The 24,395-nt window shown below is 36.4% G+C and overlaps 1 protein-coding gene across 1 annotated transcript; it reads left to right on the top strand.

Moving 5' to 3' along the window:
• The first annotated feature begins 2,281 nt into the window (after positions 1 to 2,281).
• On the top strand, positions 2,282 to 24,347 carry LOC106056485 (monocarboxylate transporter 2-like). Its single transcript, XM_056013137.1, has 10 exons — positions 2,282 to 2,456; positions 5,901 to 6,069; positions 7,373 to 7,523; positions 9,548 to 9,664; positions 10,300 to 10,443; positions 14,033 to 14,190; positions 15,741 to 15,841; positions 16,993 to 17,537; positions 18,368 to 18,646; positions 22,005 to 24,347. Exons 2-10 carry the CDS (start codon positions 5,905 to 5,907, stop codon positions 22,154 to 22,156), a joined length of 1,812 nt encoding a protein of 603 aa, XP_055869112.1. The 5' UTR covers positions 2,282 to 2,456; positions 5,901 to 5,904; the 3' UTR covers positions 22,157 to 24,347.
• Positions 24,348 to 24,395: the final 48 nt, after the last annotated feature.

Genomic DNA, 24,395 nt, shown 5'->3' with positions numbered 1-24,395 from the left:
GCAAGAGATACAACCAGGAAGTCCGTAGATTTAATTGGTCAATTCTAACAACTAAAAGACTCTACCACTGGCACTGGAATCTACGCCTGACATTTCGTAAACCGCCTTGTTAGTAAATAAATGTAAACGCTAATAGGATCAACTCGGGCGCCATTTAGCCCTCACTGTCATAGAGAAAAGTAGCTGGCAGCAAATGACCTCTAAAATAGACATTTGGAGAGCTCTCACAAAGTCCGCAAGACACACATTTGAGGCCCTAAGAAAAGTCTTTGTAGAAGACAGGTGCAGAAAATATAAATCCCAGGCGAACAACGGATTTGTCTGCTTCAGATATGGAAAAATAAGCAACTGGTTTTGCATGGTCATTTGAAACACCGCACTCATTCCTGATAATTGGAATCGATGACATTGCCATTCATCATCATCATCATCATTCCTTTGGGTTCCTCATGGAACATAGGGCCTCGACAAAAACACGCCACTCTCCGCTATTTTTTTTTATGGTTTCCCAGCTCTTCACGGTCTTCTCTGCTTCTTCAAGTACACTGCGTCGCCATGTTCTTTTTGGTCTTCCTCTGCGTCTTGTTCCCTGGGGGTTCCACTCTAAGGCCTGCCTAGCTCTGTTGCTGGTATCTTTTCTAAAGGTGTGACCAATCCATCTCCACTTCCTCTCTAAGATCTGCACCTCTATATTTTTCTGTCCACTCATCTCCCACAGTTTGGTGCCATTACTATTATAATAAGATTAAACTGTGAATCTTTAAGTAGTTCCAACCACCAAAGTATGTAATGAAACTTTAAAAACGATACACATCTACGTCAGCTTATCACAAGGCAACATTCCGAATGATACACGTGAAGTGTTTGAACAAGTCATTAACTTATTGACACAGATATAAAATCTTATCACGACACTAGTTGAATTGTGTCATGTTAAGTCTTTGAACTGACGAGAACCATTTTTGTCAGCGCTTCTTACGTCCCCTGTCACACCTAAAGGACAGTTTGGCCTAGCGGTCAAGTGTTAAGTTTGGTAAGTTGAGGGTTTCGGGTTCGAATCCTAGAAAATTCTCTAGATACCTACTCGAATTTTTAAATGTATCTTCTGTATTTAGTCACTAATTTCACTAAGATCGTTTTGTTGGCTTCATAACATTCTCGTGATCTGCTGGGGGGGGGGGGAGGTTCAGAGGAATTTCAGTAGGTACATGGGATGAGCTGGTCAAGAATTAAAGCGCTCCTCACAGACACAAGATCTCCTCCGGAACCACTTCTTTTTTTTTTTTTTAATTCAAGATTGTATGAACTGACTTCTGTCTCTGAGATCACTAAGTCCTAGTCTGAGTTAAGTTTATAGTTTTGGTCATTGGTTAACAGTCTGAGCTCTGCACTTAATTACACTTAAAATCATTGGATGCATGGATCGCTTGGTCTTGCAGAGAAACGTTGTTTAGTAAATATAACCAAACAGATTACAGAAACCATGAGGCTATAATGATTTGAACGTCTAACAGGAAGCAGGTGAAACAGATTTTTATGATCTTTTAAGTTGGCAGGGTCTTTTTATTTTTCCTACGCTTAATTGCTGATATAATTAAATGAATTAGCTTCTATTCCGAGAGACGAAGATAAAGCAGACTGTATGTTAAGTGTGACGAATTCTCATTTTCCATGGAGCTTATCAAAACCTTGTATCGAACTGGCCGTTTACGTTTTAAGGGTTGATTTGAGTAAGACGTGTGTCTGAAATCACTGGACTACATGCAATTACCAAAAGTTAGGTGACGTTCTTTCATTGATCACACTTACACAAACAAAGTTTTCTTATGAAACATGACGATCTATGTGGAAGAAGAAATGCGATTCTTCCAGATTTTGTTTTTCAGCATAAATACAAACAGAGTTTCATTTGTAAAATAGATGCCATGCATCAATAAGAGACAAGTAGTCATGAGAATAACGAGATTGGATCTCCACAAAGATTCATGCCCAAAGCTGCATCTCCCCCCTCTTTTCCTCCACAGCCGCCCCCCCCCCCCACATCGTTTGATAAAAAGGAAGTTAATCTTTTTATTTAACTGATAAAAAAATTGACATTAAACTGTATTAAGTCAATCTGTAAGAGACAATTTTCTCCTTATTTGAATCCAGTCTTGAAAAAAAAAAATACAACAATGTGGTAGATAAAATAAACATCACGATACAGGGCGCTGCTGCAAAGTCATTTCGTAGTACCAAGGTACCCAAATCTTGTCGTGTCGCCTGCTGACCTCATCCACTAGTCATTCACGGAGGAATTTTAAAACAGTAAAATCATTGAATCAAATATAAGTTCAGTTTTTTTCTAATTCGTTCTTTCTTCAAGGAGTTTGCGTGAGAGTACTAGTGAGTGGGAGCTACATCTGGAAGACTCATATATAAAAAGAATTCCATATTCATCTATTGGATAAGATTCTGTATGTACATTTTACACAAGTTTTTTTTCCCCTATCACTTGACCGTTTCTTATATCTATATAACAAAATTTGATTTCTTCTGAATCTTTACATTTCAAATCTCCCATCGGCTCCAATGCCTGATATTCTAAATTATTTGAAAGTAATCTATTAACTTTCCTTGCTCTAAACAGCTGTACAACTAAACCGATGTATGATTATATAATTCTTAACGTTTAACTTGAAATAAATTTGAACACAGACGTCTTTTTAAAACAAACTTGAAAAACACTTTTATTTATAAATATTTATAGATTCAATTGGATAGTAGAAACACGAGTGAGATCATTATTTAAAGAGAATGTAACTCTCTTCAAACACACGTCTACTCTTTCTCATTTATTTCGATAATCTCCCTTACACTTTACACTAGTCCTTTTCAATTCACTTCCATTACCACAAACTCTACGTCCCCTGATGCACACACCTTGCCGTGGTGTGACAGCTTGAGTGCCTCAATAATGACCCTCAGAGCTATACCGGCGGGAGGTCATCACTCCTAGTGGCAGATACTACCAAGCCGGACAGGTCTGCTAGAGAAGAGGCCAGACAAAAGGTGCATCCCCCTCCCCGGGACACAGGGGTTGTGCGATAGGCTAACAACCTGTCCATGGAAAAAAATAGTGTTATAGAAACCAGAGCAAAAACACAAACACTAAACATAGTCAGAGACGAGAGTAGAGCTCCACAAAGGAGACTCATGAAGCTGTGCAGGGAAAGTCAAACGAACAACAGAGCTAGACAGACCTTAGACTGGAACCCACAGGGCACAAGACGTAGAGGAAGACCAAAAAGAACGCGGCGACTCAGTACACTAGATGAAGCCGAGAGGACAGGAAAAAGCTGGGAAGCCATTATAAAACTAGCAAGAGACCGTGAAGAGTAGCGTGTTTTTAATGAGGCCCTATGTTCCATGAGGAACGCAAAGGAAAGATGTTGGTGGTTATGACACTCCACCGTGCGGAAACTCTTCAGCTTACAGGCTTACAGAATCAAGAACATACGCCTTAAACTCCTCATAGTTATATCGTAAACACTCACATACAGTCCAAAATAAAACCCTGAATGTGAAAGAAATGAGAAAGAAATGTGAATCTACTTTTCAGCAAAGCGACACGGAGATTAAATAGGGGCTTGTTCTCCCTACCAGCCTTCATTCAATAACTCTTGGAAGCAAACTGTATTCTCTGGACTATTTAGTCAATGTCACAAAACCAAGGAGGGCGTGTTAAAGACAATAAAGTATCAATCTAATTAATATAAAAGTAAAAAAAAGTACCCTTTTTGACCTTGCTTGCTATGGGGGCAGATGAAAACACAGTTGTTTGAAAGGCCAACGGTAAGCAAGGGTGTCAAGTGGCCAGCACAACGACTAACTATTATTTTTTAAAAAATTAATATATATATATATAGCTCCTCCTTTGTGGTCGAAGATGAGTATATCTCTCATTCCTTATGAGCTTCGAGCTGGCTATAGAGTCCAATCCTAGATTTTAAATGCCAGCCACACATATGGCACGAGTAAGTTGAGTCTACTGCAGATAGCCTGCTTCTTCTTTCAGCCTTGTTAGTTTTGCATTCTTTCATGTTGGCTACTCTCCTTGCCTTGTATCTTGAGACTCCAACGCTCACGGCTTCACGCAGTGAGGAGCGATCGAGAGCTAGTGTTTCCAAGCCGTGAAGGTCCATATCACACTCCTTGAGAGATTTCTTTAGGTTGTCTTTATAACGCTTGTGTTGACCCCCCGCCCCCGCCCCCCGAGAGAGCTCTCCTGCACACAATTTCCTTTAAAGAAGTAATTTGGGAAGTCGAATTTCTGGCATACGAACTACATGTCCCGCCCATCGAAATTAAGACCTTTTTCGTGTGGCGTAGACTCAAGTTTGAGAATCCCGGTCTTCAAAATCGTAGTATTAACCGAGATACGAATTTGGGGTCCTCGTTTTGGAAAACCAAGCGCTTTACGAGAATGTAGTCTGGTCGAAATCTGGGAGATTGTGCAAATTTTAAACAGAATTGCAAGTAAGAGAACTTGAAGACATTTCCATAAAACAGAATGAGAGATTAACAGGATTTCAGTATTATGTTGTAACTTTAAGGAAAGCTACCTAACGAAGGAGAAAGGTAAGATTTATTTTCTTCTTCGTTCTCATTCAAAGTATGATGGCGGATTTTTATTTATAGTGAAGTGATAGAACACAACAAATATAAATACAAATATAAATAGTCGTCTTGGTCTTTGGTTCTCTTCTCACACAGTTTACTGCTGCCGCCACTGCCAAGGGTTCACAGGTAGCTCAGTGGTTAACCCAGGAACGATTGCCCTCTAAACACTTCAGAAATGTCTACCAATCCACAGGAACGACCGTTCTACTGTTTCAGACATCCTCCTGTCCTGACAAGAACCTCCAATGTTTCTCACGTGCTGTCCTGTTCATTGGCGATGATCCTTTTTGGAGCGAACCAAGCTATAGCCGAAGACGTTATGTTTCCCTTTCTTAAAACTGATGTCTTCAACCAGTTCATAAGTTCTAAACGGTGCGCTTCAGAGACACGCAGAAACAGAATTAGAACTATGTACTTAAAAAAAAAGCATTTGAAAACATGAAAATATAAGAGAGTGGGAAAGTGACTTGTTGGTGTGAGTCCAACATCATCTATCCACTTAACAAAGTCTTTGCAATTCGTCATGAACATAGATAAAACAGTCCCATTAATACAGTTAATGTCAAATAATCAGCATTTGTTTTATTTAATGAATTTCTTCCATTTCCTTGACTACTGCAACGCCGTGCTAGCAGGTATACCCGATGACAAAATAGTCAAGCTGCAACGTATTCAGAACAACGCCGCACAAATAGTCCTTCGAAAAACAAGACGAGATTCTGCTACTACTCTCTTGCGCACGCTCCATTGGCTTCCCATGAAAGCGAGAATCGATTACTAGGTGGCCACACTTTGTCATCAGTTTAAATATAACAATGAGATGCCATTGTACCTTAGAGAACTGATTACTCCATATGTCCCTCAGAGAGCCCTGCGCTCAATTGACTCAACGCTTCTAGTGGTGCCACGTTTCTCCCTTAAAAGCTACGGTCTGCGGGCTTTTTCAGTGCACGGACCAAAGGCTTGGAACTCACTCCCATTGATTTCAGACAGACAACATGCTCCGCCACTTTAAACATTAAGACCTATCTGTTTAAAACGTTTTTAGATAAGTTTGTCATTATATCTCTCGCATTTGTGTTGGTAATGTTATTACAGCACCTTGAGCCTACATTTTGTTTGTAAACAGTGCTTTATAAATAAACTTATTATTATTGTCATAATCACCGGCTAATGGCATTCTTTTGACTTATTACCAAAAACTAATAATAATAACCTGTTTCCTTACATGGACAAAGTGTTATGGCAGATGTAGTAGATGGTACTCGAGATGCTGGATTAGACAAGGTAGAAAATGGTGACGTGAAAATAGAACATATATCGAATACCTTGGGTACAGACGTTGCTGAAGAGACCCAGAAGCTACTCATTGACGGGAACTCCAACAATGCTCCGCTTTCTCAAGAAGTGAGTCTTAAAGAAATGTATTTAATCAATCAAATTGAAAGGATTATTGTCACGACTATAGAGAGAGAGAGAGAGAGAGAGAGAGAGAGAGAGAGAGAAACAGAGAAAGAGAGTTTAAATTTATGCAAACATTATTTTATCTTTCATGAGGGGCTCTAGTGGCCCAAGACAATAGAAAGATAAACATGTCTTAGATATCATTTGGGTTAGGCTATTAGATCTTCGCCACTGTTTTGAGTTTTGAACATATTACTTTGAACAAGAAAAAACAAAAAAACTTTTTAAAAAAAACAAGCTTATATAAAGTGTAAATCTATCAATTAGTTTGGATCAGTCATGTGATTTTACGTACAATTGACCTAAACATAATAAAACTGTACGATTAGAAATATTTCTACCTTGTGTTTTTTTTAAGCTTAAGCTTTCTTAATGTGCTATGATCCTATCACTTGTCTGGACCAGTTGAGGAAGAGGGAGGGAAGAAGAGGGTATCTTGGTGAATGTTTACATGATCGTTTTTTAAATGCATAAATAATGTTCACTTAGGGCTCAAGAGTCCTCAAGGGGACTAATTCAACTTACAACACCACATCTGTCAAGTACGATTTCTTTTCTTTGTTCGAGATACCAAACAAAATAATTAATTACCAATAGTTAATTAACTAATTGTTTTTTTTTAATTGATTCTTGTATTGTCAGGTAAAAGAAATAATTGTGCAAAATTTTAGATTTTGTGTGGGAAAAATAACGTGTACAAACCTTAAACCAGTTCAAAAGATTGACTTGATAGAAGCTTGGTAATGAAACTTACGCTTTAACGGATACATAAGTGATGGCTGAGTGGTAAGGTGCTTCTCTTCTAAATCGGGGGTTCCGGATTCGAATTCTGGTAAAGACTGGGGTTTTTACTTTCGAAATCTTTAGGACGCCTCTAAGTCCAATGGGTCCCTGACATTAGTTGGGGAAAGGTAAAAGCGGTTGGTCATTGTGCTGGCTACATGCCACACTCGTTAACCGTGGACAACAGAAACAGATCACACAGAATAGGGAAGTATTGATAGGCGAAGTATTTGAATAAACGTTGTTATGGATTTTTTTGTTCACTTTTCAGCACTGTAGACTTCCGTTGGTGCTTAGCTTACAGCACAAAGTAACTTGTATTTTCTAATTGGCAACAGTGATCTTTTACCATGGTTTCCTTGACTTTTTTTTTTGTCAACTAATTTTTCACGCTCTCCAAATTTTTACCTATTACATTTCCCTTATTGCCAAAATAACACTTTGTCTTCATTGACCCTAACAGGGGGACGTAGAGATTCAACTGGATGGCCAAGCGCCCCAGAAATTGAAACTGACCAGTGAATCTATCAATGAAGGAGTGCTACTGAAAGCGCCCGACGGAGGCTACGGATGGGTTATCGTACTGGCTTGCTTCTTACACCACATGGTTTTAGGTAACGCCATCAAGTCATAACATTTAGATTTTTACGTTTAAATCACTGTTTATGGCCTCCCCACCCCAAAAAAAAAAATAATTAAAAGTTAAATTAGAAAGGAAATGGGAATTTGAAAAAGAAAATGGGGAATTAATAGAACTGGTAGAGTGTAAATGAATTTAGCTAATTAATGGTAACTTTTTTAAGCAAGGGGAGGAGCGGTGGCTGAGTGGTAAAACCGGCGTCCCGGATTCGAATCCTCGTTAAGACTGAGATTTTTACTTTCGGAATTCTTAAAGGCGCCTCTGAGTCCACCCAGCTCCAATGGATACCTGACTTTAGTTGGTGAAAATTAAAGGCAGTTGGTCGTTGTGCTGGCCACATGACACCCTCTTTAACCCTAGCCCACAGAAACAGATTATGTCTGTCTGTCCCATAGATCGCAAGGTCTGAAAGGGGAACTAACTAACTTTGTAAGCAAGAGAACCTCAGTTTTGTATATTCCGTTGTACTACTCTTAGTCTTAAAGCTGTGAGGCAGTCTAGATTCTTTATAGTGTTACGAATCTCATTATCCAGGCTCTCTGCAAACTGCACCATACACCACCAACTTAAAGAACTTGACAAGTCAGGGCTCCAAAATAACGTAAAGGTTTAATGTCCATAAATAACAGCCAATACTGTACAATTGGCAGCACGTAGAACAGTACAAATAGCTCTGCGATAACAAATATCTCTCCGCCGTATCAAGTCTTGCACTGGCTTCTCCGTCTCGTTCCGGGCTTGCACTGGGTTCAACAGTTCGGGACTGACTTCACACACTTGGGCTCGTTGTGTCGGACTCGATCACAGACCAAGATCAAGACGCCGTTCGTCTCAACTGTACTTGACAGTACTCCGCACTGAACCGTCGTAATGCTCCGTACAGAACCACACCGCTGAACTGTGCTGTAGTCGACCGGACTGTAGTGAACCGGGCTCTGAACCTCTGCCGTCAACCGTCTTGACTGCGACACCTCCGCTCTTATATAGGGTCCCTACTGGCCTTCTCGAACCGGACAGAACGCCGCTCAACGTTTCTAGGTGGTCAGATGACTACAACTCTCGTGACGCTCCTGAGCTCTGTTCACGACGTCGATCCTTCCCGGACCGCCGTCGATCCTTCCCGAACCGCCGTGTTGACACTCGTCTCGGCTGACATTCGTAACTCGTCACGGTTGACCGCTCGTCTAGCGCTGGCCTGGGGCGATTTGCGTCGGCTGACTACACACACACCACTACCCCCATTTGTGCCACCACCAGGTTTATAACAATAGTATAGTTTGCTTGCATAGACCGAAACCTTAGGTTGATGAGCTTAATATTGGCGTGTCATAAACTATAGACCAAAGACTATGATGTTTAGAAATTTTGTGAAAGTAAAAAGCTCTCATGAAGAAACCAACTATTGTTATAAATATAAAGAGATGTTTCATGGTTCTTTTTTTAGCTCATTTAATTTAGAGAAGAATCTTAAACTTATAAAACAAAAACTTATTTAGAACTACATTCATTTTGAAAGAGTTCTTCGTCCTCCAGAAAAAAAATGTAAATACAAAATTCAAGAATAATCATAAAAAGTTATATCTCTTTTTTTTTATTCTTTGTTTTACCTTGGTACTAATTACACAGATTTTATGAAAGAACTTACCTTCAGCTGTCCCAAGGACTGACACAATCAAACCAAAACCTGTTAGAGATAATTTTGTAAACAAAAAAAAATTCAGTTATGATTTTGTGTGTGGGGGCTGTTTTTTTTTTAATGAATTGTTATTGCTATAAAGAATAAATCAATATTATTTTTTAGTTATTAATTAAAAGATCAATTTTTCTTTTACTATATAGGCGTCTTGCTCACATTTTTCCTCTATGCGATTGCTATTTGTTTTTTTTTTAAATGAACTTATCAACAGTGAGTCAGAGACTGAGTCCAGTCTTAGTTGTGCTTAGATTGTTAATGCTGTTGTTACAAGCGCATGTAGTATGTTACATCCAAATCTACAGGTGGATTTGGCAGGAGTGAGGGTCTGTTCTTTTTACAATACCAGGAGAGATTTGGCTCAGGTGCTCAACTGACCTCATGGCCCAGTTCGCTAATGTCCACTTTGAATTTGTTTATGGGTGAGTACAAACAGAAGATTGGCGTGATTGGAGGAATCTCAGCTCACTTAGTCGGAAACAAGGGAACACGATACCACATGAAGTACTCGTAAAATCAGGGGTCAGCGTTCGTGGGAGGGCTAGTATGGTGGAGATCAATCTGCTTGTTACATATATTGAGTACCTCCTTATCTCTTTGTTTGGGAACGGAAACAAAGACTTAGAACTGAAAAGGTAAAATAAAATATACATTAGATTTACAACTACAATCAAAGAATGAAAGTATTATTGAAACTCGGATAAAAACGTTCAGACTTATGTTTTCTAATAAAGAAAATCATATTTATATATTGATATATTTAAAAAAGTGTCAAATTTTTATTGTTATAAAATAAATACATTAATGAAATTTACTTATTCATATTACAAAACGTTTACACCATAATTATGTACTGATATAATAAAAACTGTATGTAAACTTATTATCCCTATTTAATGTATGTAAAACTTATTATCCCTATTTATATATAAAAATCTATCAGTTTAATTTATTTTTTAGAAGAAAAATTCATGATTTAGGTGTTTTTGAAATTAAACTTAATTACCTATAGTATATCCATTTTCCCAATTAAAATAAAAAAAGTTAAATTCTCTAGGACCTCTATGCGGTGCTGTAATCAATCGCTACAGCGTGAGAACAGCTCTGATCATTGCCACCATCTTGACCTCTGTTGGCTTCATACTGAACGGCATTGCGCCAAATGTCTACTTCCTGTTTTTCTCACAGACTTTAATCGGAGGTAAGGGCAGACGATAAACAATCACGTGAGCGACTTTGAAAAAAAAAATCCACACTTTTCTTTTGAATTCAATTTGATTATATAACACTGTTTCAAAAGGAATGTTCTCGCTATCCATATATTTTACTTGGTACGAAGTTTTTAAAGTTATTTAACTCTTTCTCTCCTAATCGACGATACCATCGTTGATTTGACCTAATTAAATTAAATTAAATTAATATTACATTTTTTTAACTTGACTTTGAATTATATAATAAGAGAATGCATTTCCCTTTAATTCTATACCAAATACAACATTTTCTGATAACAAACAACAAAGCTATTGAAGCCCAATCAAAACAGGGGAGTGAAATAGTAATGAGCAAAATGAAGAATTCCTTTAAAATGTGGAAAAATAATAACGGAGAGAAAGAGTTAATGGAACTGTTTGAGCATAACTAATAATGACTGTTTGATACCACAATAGACATTTGGAAATATACTTTCAAAGGAAGGCGTAGAGGTGAAAACGGTTTTGTCTGCGTTGGATGTGCCAAAATATGTAGTTCACAGCAAGGTCTCCTTAAACCCCTTAAAATACTGCGTTTCTCATTTAACGTTGGACTTATATCTAGACAATAAAGTGACCCTAACTCAACATGGACACGAGGAATGCGAGGGAGCATCTTTCTGCCTCAAATCGAGTTAAATCTGTTTCATGGGTGGATTCTGAGTTTCCTCAGTGAGCCTTCCTGGTTATGCTACTACGCCAAAAAGCAGAAGTTTTAAGTTAAAAATTCAAGTAAAGACTTTTAGTGTTGGCCTCCTTCAGTAACAGAATGACTATGGCTCATCTCGTGCAGCACTTTTCTGGAGAGACATTACCGTCCACATACCATGCAGGTAAAGATAACATTTGCTCTGGAGGTACTGGAACCAGCCATTTTTCGTTTGGCTCGCGTTTTTTCTTTTTTTGTCACTGTCCATATCTTTCTTTGTCACTATCCACATCTTTCTTTGTCACTATCAACATCTTTCTTTGTAACTGTCCACATCTTTCTTTGTCACTGTCAACATCTTTCTTTGTCACTGTCCACATCTTTCTTGGTCACTATCCACATCTTTCTTTGTAACTGTCCACATCTTTCTTTGTCACTATCCACATCTTTCTTTGTCACTGTCCATATCTTTCTTTGTCACTATCAACATCTTTCTTTGTCACTGTCCACATCTTTCTTGGTCACTATCCACATCTTTCTTTGTCACTGTCCATATCTTTCTTTGTCACTGTCAACATCTTTCTTTGTCACTGTCAACATCTTTCTTTGTCACTGTCAACATCTTTCTTTGTCACTATCAACAGCTTTCTTTGTCACTGTCCATATCTTTCTTTGTCACTGTCCATATCTTTCTTTGTCACTGTCCATATCTTTCTTTGTCACTGTCCATATCTTTCTTTGTCACTGTCAACATCTTTCTTTGTCACTATCAATATCTTTCTTTGTCACTGTCAACATCTTTCTTTGTCACTATCAACATCTTTCTTTGTCACTGTCCATATTTTCTTTGTCACTGTCCACATCTTTCTTTGTCACTATCCACATCTTTCTTTGTCACTATCCATATCTTTCTTTGTCACTATCCACATCTTTCTTTGTCACTATCCATATCTTTCTTTGTCACTATCCATATCTTTCTTTGTCACTATCCATATCTTTCTTTGTCACTATCCACATCTTTCTTTGTCACTATCCATATCTTTCTTTGTCACTATCCATATCTTTCTTTGTCACTATCAACATCTTTCTTTGTCACTATCCATATCTTTCTTTGTCACTGTCCATATCTTTCTTTGTCACTATCCATATCTTTCTTTGTCACTATCCATATCTTTCTTTGTCACTATCCATATCTTTATTTGTCACTATCAACATCTTTCTTTGTCACTATCCATATCTTTCTTTGTCACTATCCATATCTTTCTTTGTCACTGTCCATATCTTTCTTTGTCACTGTCCATATTTTTGTCACTATCCATACCTTTCTTTGTCACTGTCCATATCTTTGACACTGTCCAGACCTTTATTTGTCACTGTCCATATCTTTCTTTGTCACTATCCACATCTTTCTTTGTCACTATCCATATCTTTCTTTGTCACTGTCCATATCTTTCTTTGTCACTATCCATATCTTTCTTTGTCACTATCAACATCTTTCTTTGTCACTATCCACATCTTTCTTTGTCACTATCCATATCTTTCTTTGTCACTATCCATATCTTTCTTTGTCACTATCCATATCTTTCTTTGTCACTATCCACATCTTTCTTTGTCACTATCCATATCTTTCTTTGTCACTATCCATATCTTTCTTTGTCACTATCCACATCTTTCTTTGTCACTATCCATATCTTTCTTTGTCACTATCCATATCTTTCTTTGTCACTATCAACATCTTTCTTTGTCACTATCCATATCTTTCTTTGTCACTGTCCATATCTTTCTTTGTCACTATCAACATCTTTCTTTGTCACTATCCATATCTTTCTTTGTCACTATCCATATCTTTCTTTGTCACTATCCATATCTTTCTTTGTCACTATCCATATCTTTCTTTGTCACTATCCATATCTTTCTTTGTCACTATCAACATCTTTCTTTGTCACTATCCATATCTTTCTTTGTCACTATCCACATCTTTCTTTGTCACTATCCATATCTTTCTTTGTCACTATCAACATCTTTCTTTGTCACTATCCATATCTTTCTTTGTCACTATCCATATCTTTCTTTGTCACTATCCATATCTTTCTTTGTCACTATCCACATCTTTCTTTGTCACTATCCATATCTTTCTTTGTCACTATCAACATCTTTCTTTGTCACTATCCATATCTTTCTTTGTCACTGTCCATATCTTTCTTTGTCACTATCCATATCTTTCTTTGTCACTATCCATATCTTTCTTTGTCACTATCCATATCTTTCTTTGTCACTATCCATATCTTTCTTTGTCACTGTCCATATTTTTGTCACTATCCATACCTTTCTTTGTCACTGTCCATATCTTTCTTTGTCACTATCCATATCTTTCTTTGTCACTATCCATACCTTTCTTTGTCACTGTCCATACCTTTCTTTGCCACTGTCCATATCTTTCTTTGTCACTGTCCATATCTTTCTTTGTCACTATCCATATCTTTCTTTGTCACTGTCCATATTTTTGTCACTATCCATACCTTTCTTTGTCACTGTCCATATCTTTGACACTGTCCAGACCTTTCTTTGTCACTGTCCATATCTTTGTCACTATCCATATCTTTCTTTGTCACTGTCCACATCTTTCTCTGTCGCCCTTACTCTCCACATAGTGCTGTCTAGTTCCATGTCTTCCCAAAGTCAACATCGATGTGCACTGCTTTGAGGTCTCATTTGATTATATCCACTTATCGGAGTGGGAGGCGGTTTCCTAGTAAAGAATACAAATGCAGAAATAAAAAGACATGACTTTAAAACTTTAAAAAATATTAGACAAACTTCATGAAATGGTGTATTTAAAAAATTGACTTTACCGACGAACTAGACACTAGAACGATACTATTTTTTCAAAGGCATTGGTCGGGGTCTGATGTCTTCAGTGCTGCTGCTGAATCTCTATTTCGACAAACGGAGGAGCCTTGCTCAGGGGCTCTCGTCAGCAGGTGTTGGTTTTGGCGCCTTCGTAATAGTCCCCCTGGTGCAAATACTGTTTGAAGAATATGGTTTCACGGTGAGTGGTGCTAGTTGTTGGTCAACTATTTATTTATTCTATCAATGAAATTAGTTGCTCAACCAGTTGTTCCCAAACTTTTCCCTTAGCCTTAACGGAACACTTCTCACATTCTGAGTATTTAGCGACACACTTTGCTTATTTTTTTAAGAGAGATTAATTCACGTGGTGGCCTACTAGTTAATTATTCCAGTCGTTCGTGGAACACCTATTCAGGCCTAAGTTCTAATGGAATACCAAAGTACCGTGGAACATAGTTTGGGAAACACTGTTCTAAGGGAAGGAATTCACTTGTTCTATTTGTGATTTGTCTTTTTAATAATAGAACTTTTCAAAGTACAAACATTCATTTTCGATGTTACAAGAGTTTCATAAAATTTTTGACAAAAACTATTATAATTTTAACTTTATTATTGTAGAATGTTTGTAAAAATGTTTTACATGTTTCGTATGTTCCTTTAGAGTTGAAGATAATCTACTTCCTAGTCCAAACCTCCCGCAGAACGAGCGGGCAGGGTTTGAACTATGGACCATCGATAAGTCCAAACTCTCTATCTCTCTACATACTCTACTCAGCATCACATTCCTTAATAATAATAATAATTATTATTATAATAATAATAATAATAATAATAATAATCTTTATTGTCAATATGGAAATTTGTCTTACAATTTGTGCATTACACCAAACAAAAAACATTATAACTATAAGAAACCAAAGTGTACATTCACACCAGACTCACTCATAATTTACATGTGACAAAGTTTATACCAGATTGTTTTTATTTAATGATTTGATTGCCAGGGGAACAAAAGAATGTTTGTGTCTGTTTGTCTTTGCTATCGGTGTCTTGTATCTCTATTGTGATGGTAAAATCACAAAATCCTGACACAAAGGGTGATTCTTTATTTCGAGGATCTTGATAGCTTTTTTATAGATGTTTGGGTTAGGGTTAGGATTCTATAAAGTTTATTTTTATTTTTAATGCTCTGATTGCCATATCAGGCAGTGATATTGAAACTTAAAATATTGCAGATGTGAGCGTGACAAAACATAGCCAAGGCCTTTTCGCTAACATTAAACGAGGACAGTTTTCTTAGTAATCGTAATCTTTTCTGCCCTTTTTTGCTGATATAATCAGTATTTGCAGTAAAATTTAGTTTATGGTCTAGGATAGTACCAAGGTATTTAAAGGTTTGCACAATTCAATAGTCTCTCCAGCTACAGAAACAATATCATTTTCCTTCTTTTCCCTGTGATAAATGAAATTATAACCATTCCGAATTGAATCATAAACGATGATAAACACTATACAATGGAAACTGGTAAACCTTTGTTTCTGGTGAGGAGTATATCGTTAAACCCTCAATTATGACGACTGTGCCCTGGGTGTTCTTTAGACTGAATAAAAAAAAACAAGGTAAAAAAATATTATTATTGTATGTTATAAAATTCCCACGCATCAGACCCAACATTTGAGTAGGAAAGAAAACCTTCGCTTAATTGAATCAACTAATTTAATCTCTATTGTATTCCTAAACTACTATAGGGTGCCTTTATGATTATCGGGGCCATCCAGCTTAATGGACTAATAGCGGCCATGGCCTTTAGGCCACTTAGTATGCACATGAGATTCTTAAGAGCAGACAGGTAAGGCATTAAACAACAGCAGGCATGCTTTTTGTTGATCTACCTTTGATTCTATACAGCACGTAGTCTTCAACCATTAGCATGCTCCACAATATTTTGTCATTTATGTGGCATTTGTGGCATTTTACGTCTCGAGAGACAATCCTTTCCATTAATTTAGACATATTAGAAAAATCCCTAAAATTAAATGATTAGCAATTAGATGAGCCCAGAATCTAATTAATATAAACCAAACTTGACACATATACTTAACGATAGTTTAAATTTCAAATATATTTAAACAAAATTTGTCTTCAAATATAAAAACTACTCACAAAAAAAAAGCTTATATTTAGTGTCATTGTATCCATTAGTTTGGATCAGTCAAGTAGTTAAAGTTGAAATAGATAACTAACAGCGATAAATCTATGCTATTAGAAATATATTTACCAATTGCGCTTGTTAAGCGCTATTTCATACTTATAGCTTTGTCAATGTTCTATGATACTATAACTATAACTTGTCTGGACCAGTTGGGTAAGAAGGGAGTAACTGTAAATGTTTCCTTGAACACTTGTTGAATGTATTTAATTTAAAAATTATATTTGAACTCACGTGCTCAAGCCTACTCTATGTTATACTCTAGCCACTGTTCCAGGGAAAGTGCTTATATATATTTAATGTTAGTTTCGAACTTTCAAGTGACGCCTAAAGGGGAATAATTCAACTTATACCACTCCATCTGTCAAGTACAATATCTTCCCTTGTTATACCAAACAAAATAATTAATTAGCAATAGTTGGTTAATTTATTTTATTTTTCGATTCTACAAGAAAACATTCTGCAAAAATTTCAACTTTGTCCGAGATTGGGTGTGGGAGAAATAACGTGTACTAACTTTTACAAGACAGACAGCGTGAGTTGATACACACTTTGTAATAAAGTAGAACAAATATAGTGTTGTAAAACTTGTACACACCAAAACGTCCCGCGCTAAAACGTATGCATAGAAACGATCATCACGCCAGAACGCTTGCGCCAAAACGTCCTGCTTCGTTCAGATCTGTACACAGATCTCAGTGAAAATTCCATTAATATATTTACAATGTTTATATTCAATTTTATGTCTTTTTTTATATAATGAAAAACTTTTTTTTTTTTTTTTGAAAAAGATTACGGAAAAGAAGACTAGCTGTTGGAGAGGAGGGCAAACCTCTAGCATCAATTGATAAAGAGTTCTCTGAACCAAGTTCAGCAGAAAAAGATGCCCTTGAACTGGATGAAGTGCCCCTCGATGACAAAACAGTTTCTGCCCTGCCTGCCAAGGACAACCAAGTAGATATGCTTTCGCTGGAGAATGGCGTGGAGCCTTTCCTGGCCAGCTGCGAGACTCTGAATGTAGCGTCCTCCATGCCAGAGATTAGGAGAAAAACGCATAAAAAGGACAACTGGCTCAAATCATCGTTGGCCATCATCTTCCCGGTGGAGCACAAAAGAAAAGAGGCGGCCGCCAAGCCGAAACCTTTCCACTGGAACTTGCTGAAGAACGTTCCCTTCATCATCTTCTGCGTCAGCAACACCTTCTTTCTCATGGCTTTTAAGACGGCCTTCACTTTCATGCCCGCCATGGCCATGTCGAAAGGTTTGACCAGGACGGAGGCTGCCCTAGTGTTGACGATTTCCGGTGCTCTGGACACCTTCGGGCGCATGGCAGTAGGTACAGGATCTCACAATTGTTTGCTTACGTTTAAGGAGTTTGAACAGCTTGAATTTCGTGGTCTTTAAGGCGGTGACATTGTTTTGGTCTTATGTGCGAAATAAAAGCTGCGATAATGTAAAGGCTTTGTCGAAATACAATGACAATGCATAACGGTACTAAATCTTAAAAGTTCTGAGTCGATGAGCGAACTTCAAAATAGGTCTAAGAAAAAAAAAAATTCCACTAAATATCGACGGAGTTGTAAAGCAGTGACCAAATTTAGTTACGCTTTTACGTTTCCCAGGAGGCGCGGTGGCTGAGTGGTAAAGCGCTTTGCTCTAGTTTATCAATACTTTCGTATTCCATACACCGGATACACCAAATTCTTGATATTTATGAATTTCCCTCCGTTTGATGAAAATCTCCAGGGGCGCGGTGGTTAAGCGCTGGGCTTTAATGGGTACCTGACTTTAGTTGGGGAAACGTAACTAATAATCCTAGTAGTACAATGTTCTAGTAATAATCCTAGTATTACAAATATCACAATCGGCCGTGGTGGCAGAATGGAAAAGGCTTGGCTCCCGAAATGAAAAGTAACTACTTCGAATCGCAATAACGATGGAAATTTTAATATTCGGAATTAAGGAAGTTCTAGAGTCCACTAATGGTTACCGTACAATAGTAAGAGAACTAAAAGAAGGCTGGTTATTGTTTCGACCTACATAACACCCTTGTTAATCATCTGCCATACAAAAAGAAGTGTTGACAAAATTTAATCTCGTTAAATTATTAATTCGCCCTTTAATTAAACTTAAAAGTGTTAAGTTAACAACTGACTGTTCTTCCAGGTTTCGTGATGGATCTTCCTGCTTGCAGACGTTTTCGCCCGTTCGTCTTCAACATGCTCCTCTTCTTCATCGCAGGCGCGTCTTTCTTGGTGCCCTCCCTGGAGAGCTTCCCAGCCTTTGTTGTGGTTAGCTCCATCTACGGGACAATGACAGGGGCGTTCATCTCGCAAAAAATTGTAGTGCTGGTTGACATTGTGGGAAGGGAGGTAATGCCTAGCGCTCTCGGAATCAATAAAGTTTTTCAGGGAATAGGAACTCTCGTTGGTCCTCCATTTGCTGGTAAGTGTTTTATTTACTTATATTCTTAGGTCCTTTAAGCTTTGTATCTATCTATCTATACTATAAAGTAGAATGTGAGGTGTATGTATGTATGTATGTTACTTATAGACATCAAAACCGCTTGACCAATCTTGATAAAACTAGGCAGGAATGCTCCTTGGGTACTTACTTAGACCGTAGTGTATGTATTGTAGCCCTAAAGCAAACTTAAGACCCTAAAAAAAAAATAAAGTTGTACGACTCTTATTACAGCTATAGTATTTTATGGATCTAGGCCATGTCTGCAATGTTGACATGAGAAAAGATAGAAAGGATTTAGACCTAGATCTAATTTTAAGAAACACACTTTGCGCAGATAGTTTTTTACTTTGACACATGAAAATACAAAAGAAGATCCATTGATTTCATTATATAATAAAATTAACCTTCAATTTTGTGTTTGAAAAGCATTTTTTACATAAATTAGTTCCTGATATCTGTGACTACAGATTTTCTGGCGAACATTCTTTCATTAGACAATACCAATTGGTTACACATTAACACATCTCTCTACTGAGTCTATTCCTAGGTCTAGGTCTAAAACTCTTATTGAACTCTAAGATGATAAAACTTCTTTTTGCAAAGATAGTTTTGTGCTTTAACACATAAACATACTAATTATTGTCCATTCATTTGATATTTTAATCAATTTAACATTCAAATTTTTTTTTCTAAAGCATTTTTAATACATTCGTTCGCTGTTCGCTAAAGTTGCGTAGCCGTGTTGAGATAGGCCTATATTCATTCATGAAAAAAGGTCACAGAATGAACTCTATAAAAGCCAATTTTTAACTCTAGATTAGTGTAGATTTAGATCTATGTCTACCCCAAGATCTACTCTATACTTTAACACATGAACATACAAAATTAAGTCTATTCATCTCAAATTTTAATCAAATATATGTAGGCCTACAAGCAAATGTTTTAATTTGAAAAATAGATTTAAGCCTATTAGCTATTTTGATTTGAGAGCTTCATTCAAACTATTTTTACATTGACACATTCGCTTTACTTATTACATTATTATTTCGTTTAATTGTTTAAAAAACACTCTCAGTGACTATATCGACAGTAATGCGCAAATAAAGACGCGCGGGTCGCGGGTAACATATGTCTAGTATAATATAATATAATATCTAATGATAAACGTAGAAATTATAGTTATCTATCAGTTAATGCAGTTTTAAACAGCATACGGGGACTACTCGGAAATTCTGAAATTTATGCATTTAGTGCCATTTCACGTTGAGGGTAGCGTAGGTCTCTCAATGACACTGCAATCATAACTTGTTATTACCATTATTATAGTTTATCGTTTTGAAATTTCCGCATGTTCCTCTAGATACTGAAGATAATTACATCCTAGCCCAAAACCTCACGCAGGACGACGGAGAGGGGGGGGGGGTGATGGCAGCTGGCAGGGCTCGAACCTGAGACCTTCAAAGCCACTGATCGACCGTCCAGAGCGCATAGCACAGGATCAGGCAGCCATCAAACTTATTTTACATTAATTTTTTGAAAGATACAATTTGCGATTTTCATACTAAATGTTATTCACAGCAATCTACTCTTTGATAACAAATTTGATACTCAATTTAATTCTACAATACAACCAAAAATAAAAGTGCACAAACATAATTGGGTGGTTTTAAAAATGTGTAGCTTAGCAATACTTTCGTGTTTCATACACCGGATATACCGAATTCTTGCTATTTTTGAAATTTCCTCCCTTTATGAAACTCTCCAATGTATGAGAATAGTTATGAAAGATGGATAATTGATTTCATTTTTTTAGCTGTTAATTAGTTTTTGTCTGAAAAGTGGTAAAACGTTATAGCTCTGCGTGTACAAAATGAAATACTTATAATGCAAGTATAATTGTATGTAGTATGTCAGAGTCTAATGTCATGTATTATCTTATAATTGTATGCAGCATGTCAGAGTCTAATGTCACGTATTATCTTATAATTGTATGTAGTATGTCAGAGTCTAATGGTCATGTATTATCTTATAATTGTATGTAGTATGTCAGAGTCTAATGACATGTATTATCTTATAATTGTATGCAGCATGTCAGAGTCTAATGTCATGTATTATCTTATAATTGTATGTAGTATGTCAGAGTCTAATGTCATGTATTATCTTATAATTGTATGCAGCATGTCAGAGTCTAATGTCATGTATTATCTTATAATTGTATGTAGTATGTCAGAGTCTAATGGTCATGTATTATCTTATAATTGTATGTAGCATGTCAGAGTCTAATGTCATGTATTATCTTATAATTGTATGCAGCATGTCAGAGTCTAATGTCATGTATTATCTTATAATTGTATGTAGTATGTCAGAGTCTAATGGTCATGTATTATCTTATAATTGTATGTAGCATGTCAGAGTCTAATGGTCATGTATTATCTTATAATTGTATGCAGCATGTCAGAGTCTAATGGTCATGTATTATCTTATAATTGTATGCAGCATGTCAGAGTCTAATGGTCATGTATTATCTTATAATATGGATGGCAGCCTGGTCGTGCGGTTTGCACGCTGGACTGTCGTACAGATTTATCGATGGTCCCGGGTTCAAACCCTGCCCGCTCCCATCCCCCGTCGTCCTGCGGGAGGTTTGGACTAGGAAGTAATTATCTTCAACTCTGAAGGAACATCCGAAACATGTAAAACATTTTACAAATTGTATGCAGCATGTCAGAGTCTAATGGTCATGTATTGTCTTATAATTGTATGCAGCATGTCAGAGTCTAATGTCATGTATTATCTTATAATTGTATGCAGCATGTCAGAGTCTAATGGTCATGTATTATCTCCTAAATTACAAACGCTGTCACGTGACTACCACGACTATATGTTACGATATCCTACGAGTATCCAATGTGTCATTCTAGTCGTGCTTGTTTGTTACAGACTTAAGCTCTGTTAATTTTTCTTTCTGACTAATTAGGCAACCCATTCCATGCCCTAATGGCACTTATAAAGAACTTATGCGAATTTGTCCTAGCATATTGAATAAGAAATAAAATGCTTTTTACCATTTACTTCATTCGTTTTGAAAACTACAAAGATCTGACCAATAATTAAAATTATTTTTGAAATTAATGCAGGTAGATCTTAATTTTGATTAGAAAGAAAAAGTACATTAAATTAAATTAAATTAGTAAGACATTAAGCATTTTTATTTTGTCCATTTCAAAACAAACAGCAATTAAGATGGCGTTACTGTATACAATAAACATGTCTTGTAAAGCGTCACATAGCGTGGACTTTATGTCAATATGTTTCATTCTTTTTCTTTAATCTTTAGGCGCTCTTCGGGATGCGATGGGCACTTTCGACAGTTCATTCTACCTTGGAGGCGCCTGCATGTTTGGCTCAGGGCTGCTCTTGGCTCTCAGTAACGTCTTGAGAATAATTCAGAAAAAACGCAACGCCAAGAGAGCAGCTACACAGAAGTAGTCACAAGACTTCCAAGGAATACAAATAAAATCTTTCTGAAAAGTAATGGAGACAAAAGAAACTCTCTGGGCAGACGACATGGTGACACGTTGTCATGAGCTTCACTCATTTTCATTTGTTTAAAAGGGCGTTAAATCTGGTAATCATCGTCTGCAAAAGAAAAAAAAACTAAAATGGCGACTTTTGCATTTTAAAAAATCATTCTTTATGTAAGACATTTTTAGATCTGCTTACGCCCAGTGCTGATCATGATTTTTAGTACTGTTCCTAGTTTAGTGGGTTAGTTATTACTATACGTCGGTCGTCTTCTTCACACAATCTTTCTGTCTAAACTATTTATCTGCTGATAGTTTTCAATGCTAGTAGGTATTAGCATATCTATAATATAAAGCAGAAAGTAAGGCGTATGTATGTATGTATGTATGTATGTATGTATTTATGTATTTATGTTATATATGTATGTATGTATGTATGTATGTATGAATTTGTATGTATGTATGTCCCGAAGAGAAATCAAAACCGTTTGACCAATCTTGATAAAACTTGGCATAAATGTTCCTTAGATCATGGCGGAGACCGTAGTGTATGTTTAATGCCCCTACCACAATCAGAGGGCCCTAAAAACAGACAGAAAGTACCTAATTGTATCACAATTAAAGTAGGATACTTTTTAACAAATCGGGTAAACCCGTTTCCACAGTATTTCATATTTGATATAAATGTATGCAATCTACTTTTAGTTTCGGGCGAAAGAAAAAACTTGAACATTAGCCAAGTTTAAACATAGATCTAAATCCAATCCACTAGATTAGTAATACCAAAACCAAGGCCCGCAGACCGCGGGTAATATCCGGTTAGTATATATATATATATATATATATATATATATATATATATATATATATATATATATATATATATATATATATATATATATATGATTAACGTTCTGTTTCATTTTAAAAGAAACGTGTTCTCTCAAGAAATTATCTAGATCGATCTGAAATCTTACATATTGGGTTTCTCTTTTCTTATCTTATAAATTACAGACGTAACTTCAAAAGAGAAAATAGACGTACCCAGGTGTTAATCTAGTATGGCTTGTTAATTAGAGACTTGAACTCTGCAAATCAGTGATTTTTCGCAATGGTTGATTCAGGCAACCAGTTCAATGCTGTAATGGCACTAAGGAAAAAGAAGCAATGGTACACATTTGTCTTAGCATATGGAATAAGAAATGTTTTCCTTCATGTCTTTCTGAGTATTTTATTGAGTTTTTGTATTTGTAAATCATGGTTTAGTGTTGTATTTTGTACTGCTACTTCACTTCTGTTCTGAAGTGAAACTAAGTTTAGTGTTATTACTAACCATGTTACTTTTGTTAAATGTTAATTTCGTTTTTAATCTCAGGGCTCTATTTCGCATATGTTCTACTTTTTTTCTTCTGTTTTCTTGGGGAGTCCCAAACAGAGGACGCATATTCTAATATTGGTCTGCCCAGTAAATGTTCAAGTTTTTAGAGATGGTGGCAAGAGACGTGACTCGCTTAAAAGTTCCTCTTAACACATTTTCTTTTGGATTCAAAATGACTTCAAGGATCTGACCTATAAATCTCTTGAGTTTTACCAATATTTTTTGTTTGCATGCATCATAACAGTTTTTCCTTTCAGAAGTTGATATTACTATGCACTTTGACCCTACAACTAATTCATGCCAAGCATTCTAACTCAAAACGCTTGCATTTGGACGAAGTACGGCCTGACTCAAAGAACGCATTTCATACTGTTGAATTTCACAAAACTCAGGGATATAAAATCATCATTTTTCCAAAATGTATTTATGATGTAATGTATTAGAGGATAATGTGTTTGCTGGGATGAAGATAATCAACTATCCAGCATGTATTTATGATGTAATGCTTATACTGCGATGACTTGTACGTGGGCCATGACTATAAATTCAAGTACACATTTCTTCTGTGAAAGAAAGAAAGAAAGAAAGGAATATGTTTTGTAGAATAAGTATGACTAACTAGTATGTCTTGCCTTTAATTTAATAAGAGAAATAACTTCGATTATAGTAGGTTTTGCAGCATCGACTGTATCTAGTGTAATATTTTATGTATTGATTGTATCTTGTGTGATAAATACGAGTCAATTATTCTAGGCCTTTACGTTTTAAATAAAGTCATTGTTGAAATGTATCATGATTGTTTATTGGCTGTTGTAAGTTGTTTGTT

Source organism: Biomphalaria glabrata, chromosome 15, assembly GCF_947242115.1.
Source record: "Biomphalaria glabrata chromosome 15, xgBioGlab47.1, whole genome shotgun sequence".
NCBI classification, from domain to species: domain Eukaryota; kingdom Metazoa; phylum Mollusca; class Gastropoda; family Planorbidae; genus Biomphalaria; species Biomphalaria glabrata.
Note: the sequence above shows the minus strand (reverse complement) of the source record. Positions and strands in the feature narration are given on the sequence as shown.

What these genes read in the sequence shown, in the direction of transcription:
- LOC106056485 (XM_056013137.1), top strand. Translation starts at nt 5,905, where the DNA reads ATGGCAGATGTAGTAGATGGTACTCGAGATGCTGGATTAGACAAGGTA. An exon ending in AGATTCTTAAGAGCAGACAG is followed by an intron (nt 15,842 to 16,992) that starts GTAAGGCATTAA and finishes TTTTTGAAAAAG; the next exon opens with ATTACGGAAAAGAAGACTAG. An exon ending in CGTTGGTCCTCCATTTGCTG is followed by an intron (nt 18,647 to 22,004) that starts GTAAGTGTTTTA and finishes TTTAATCTTTAG; the next exon opens with GCGCTCTTCGGGATGCGATG.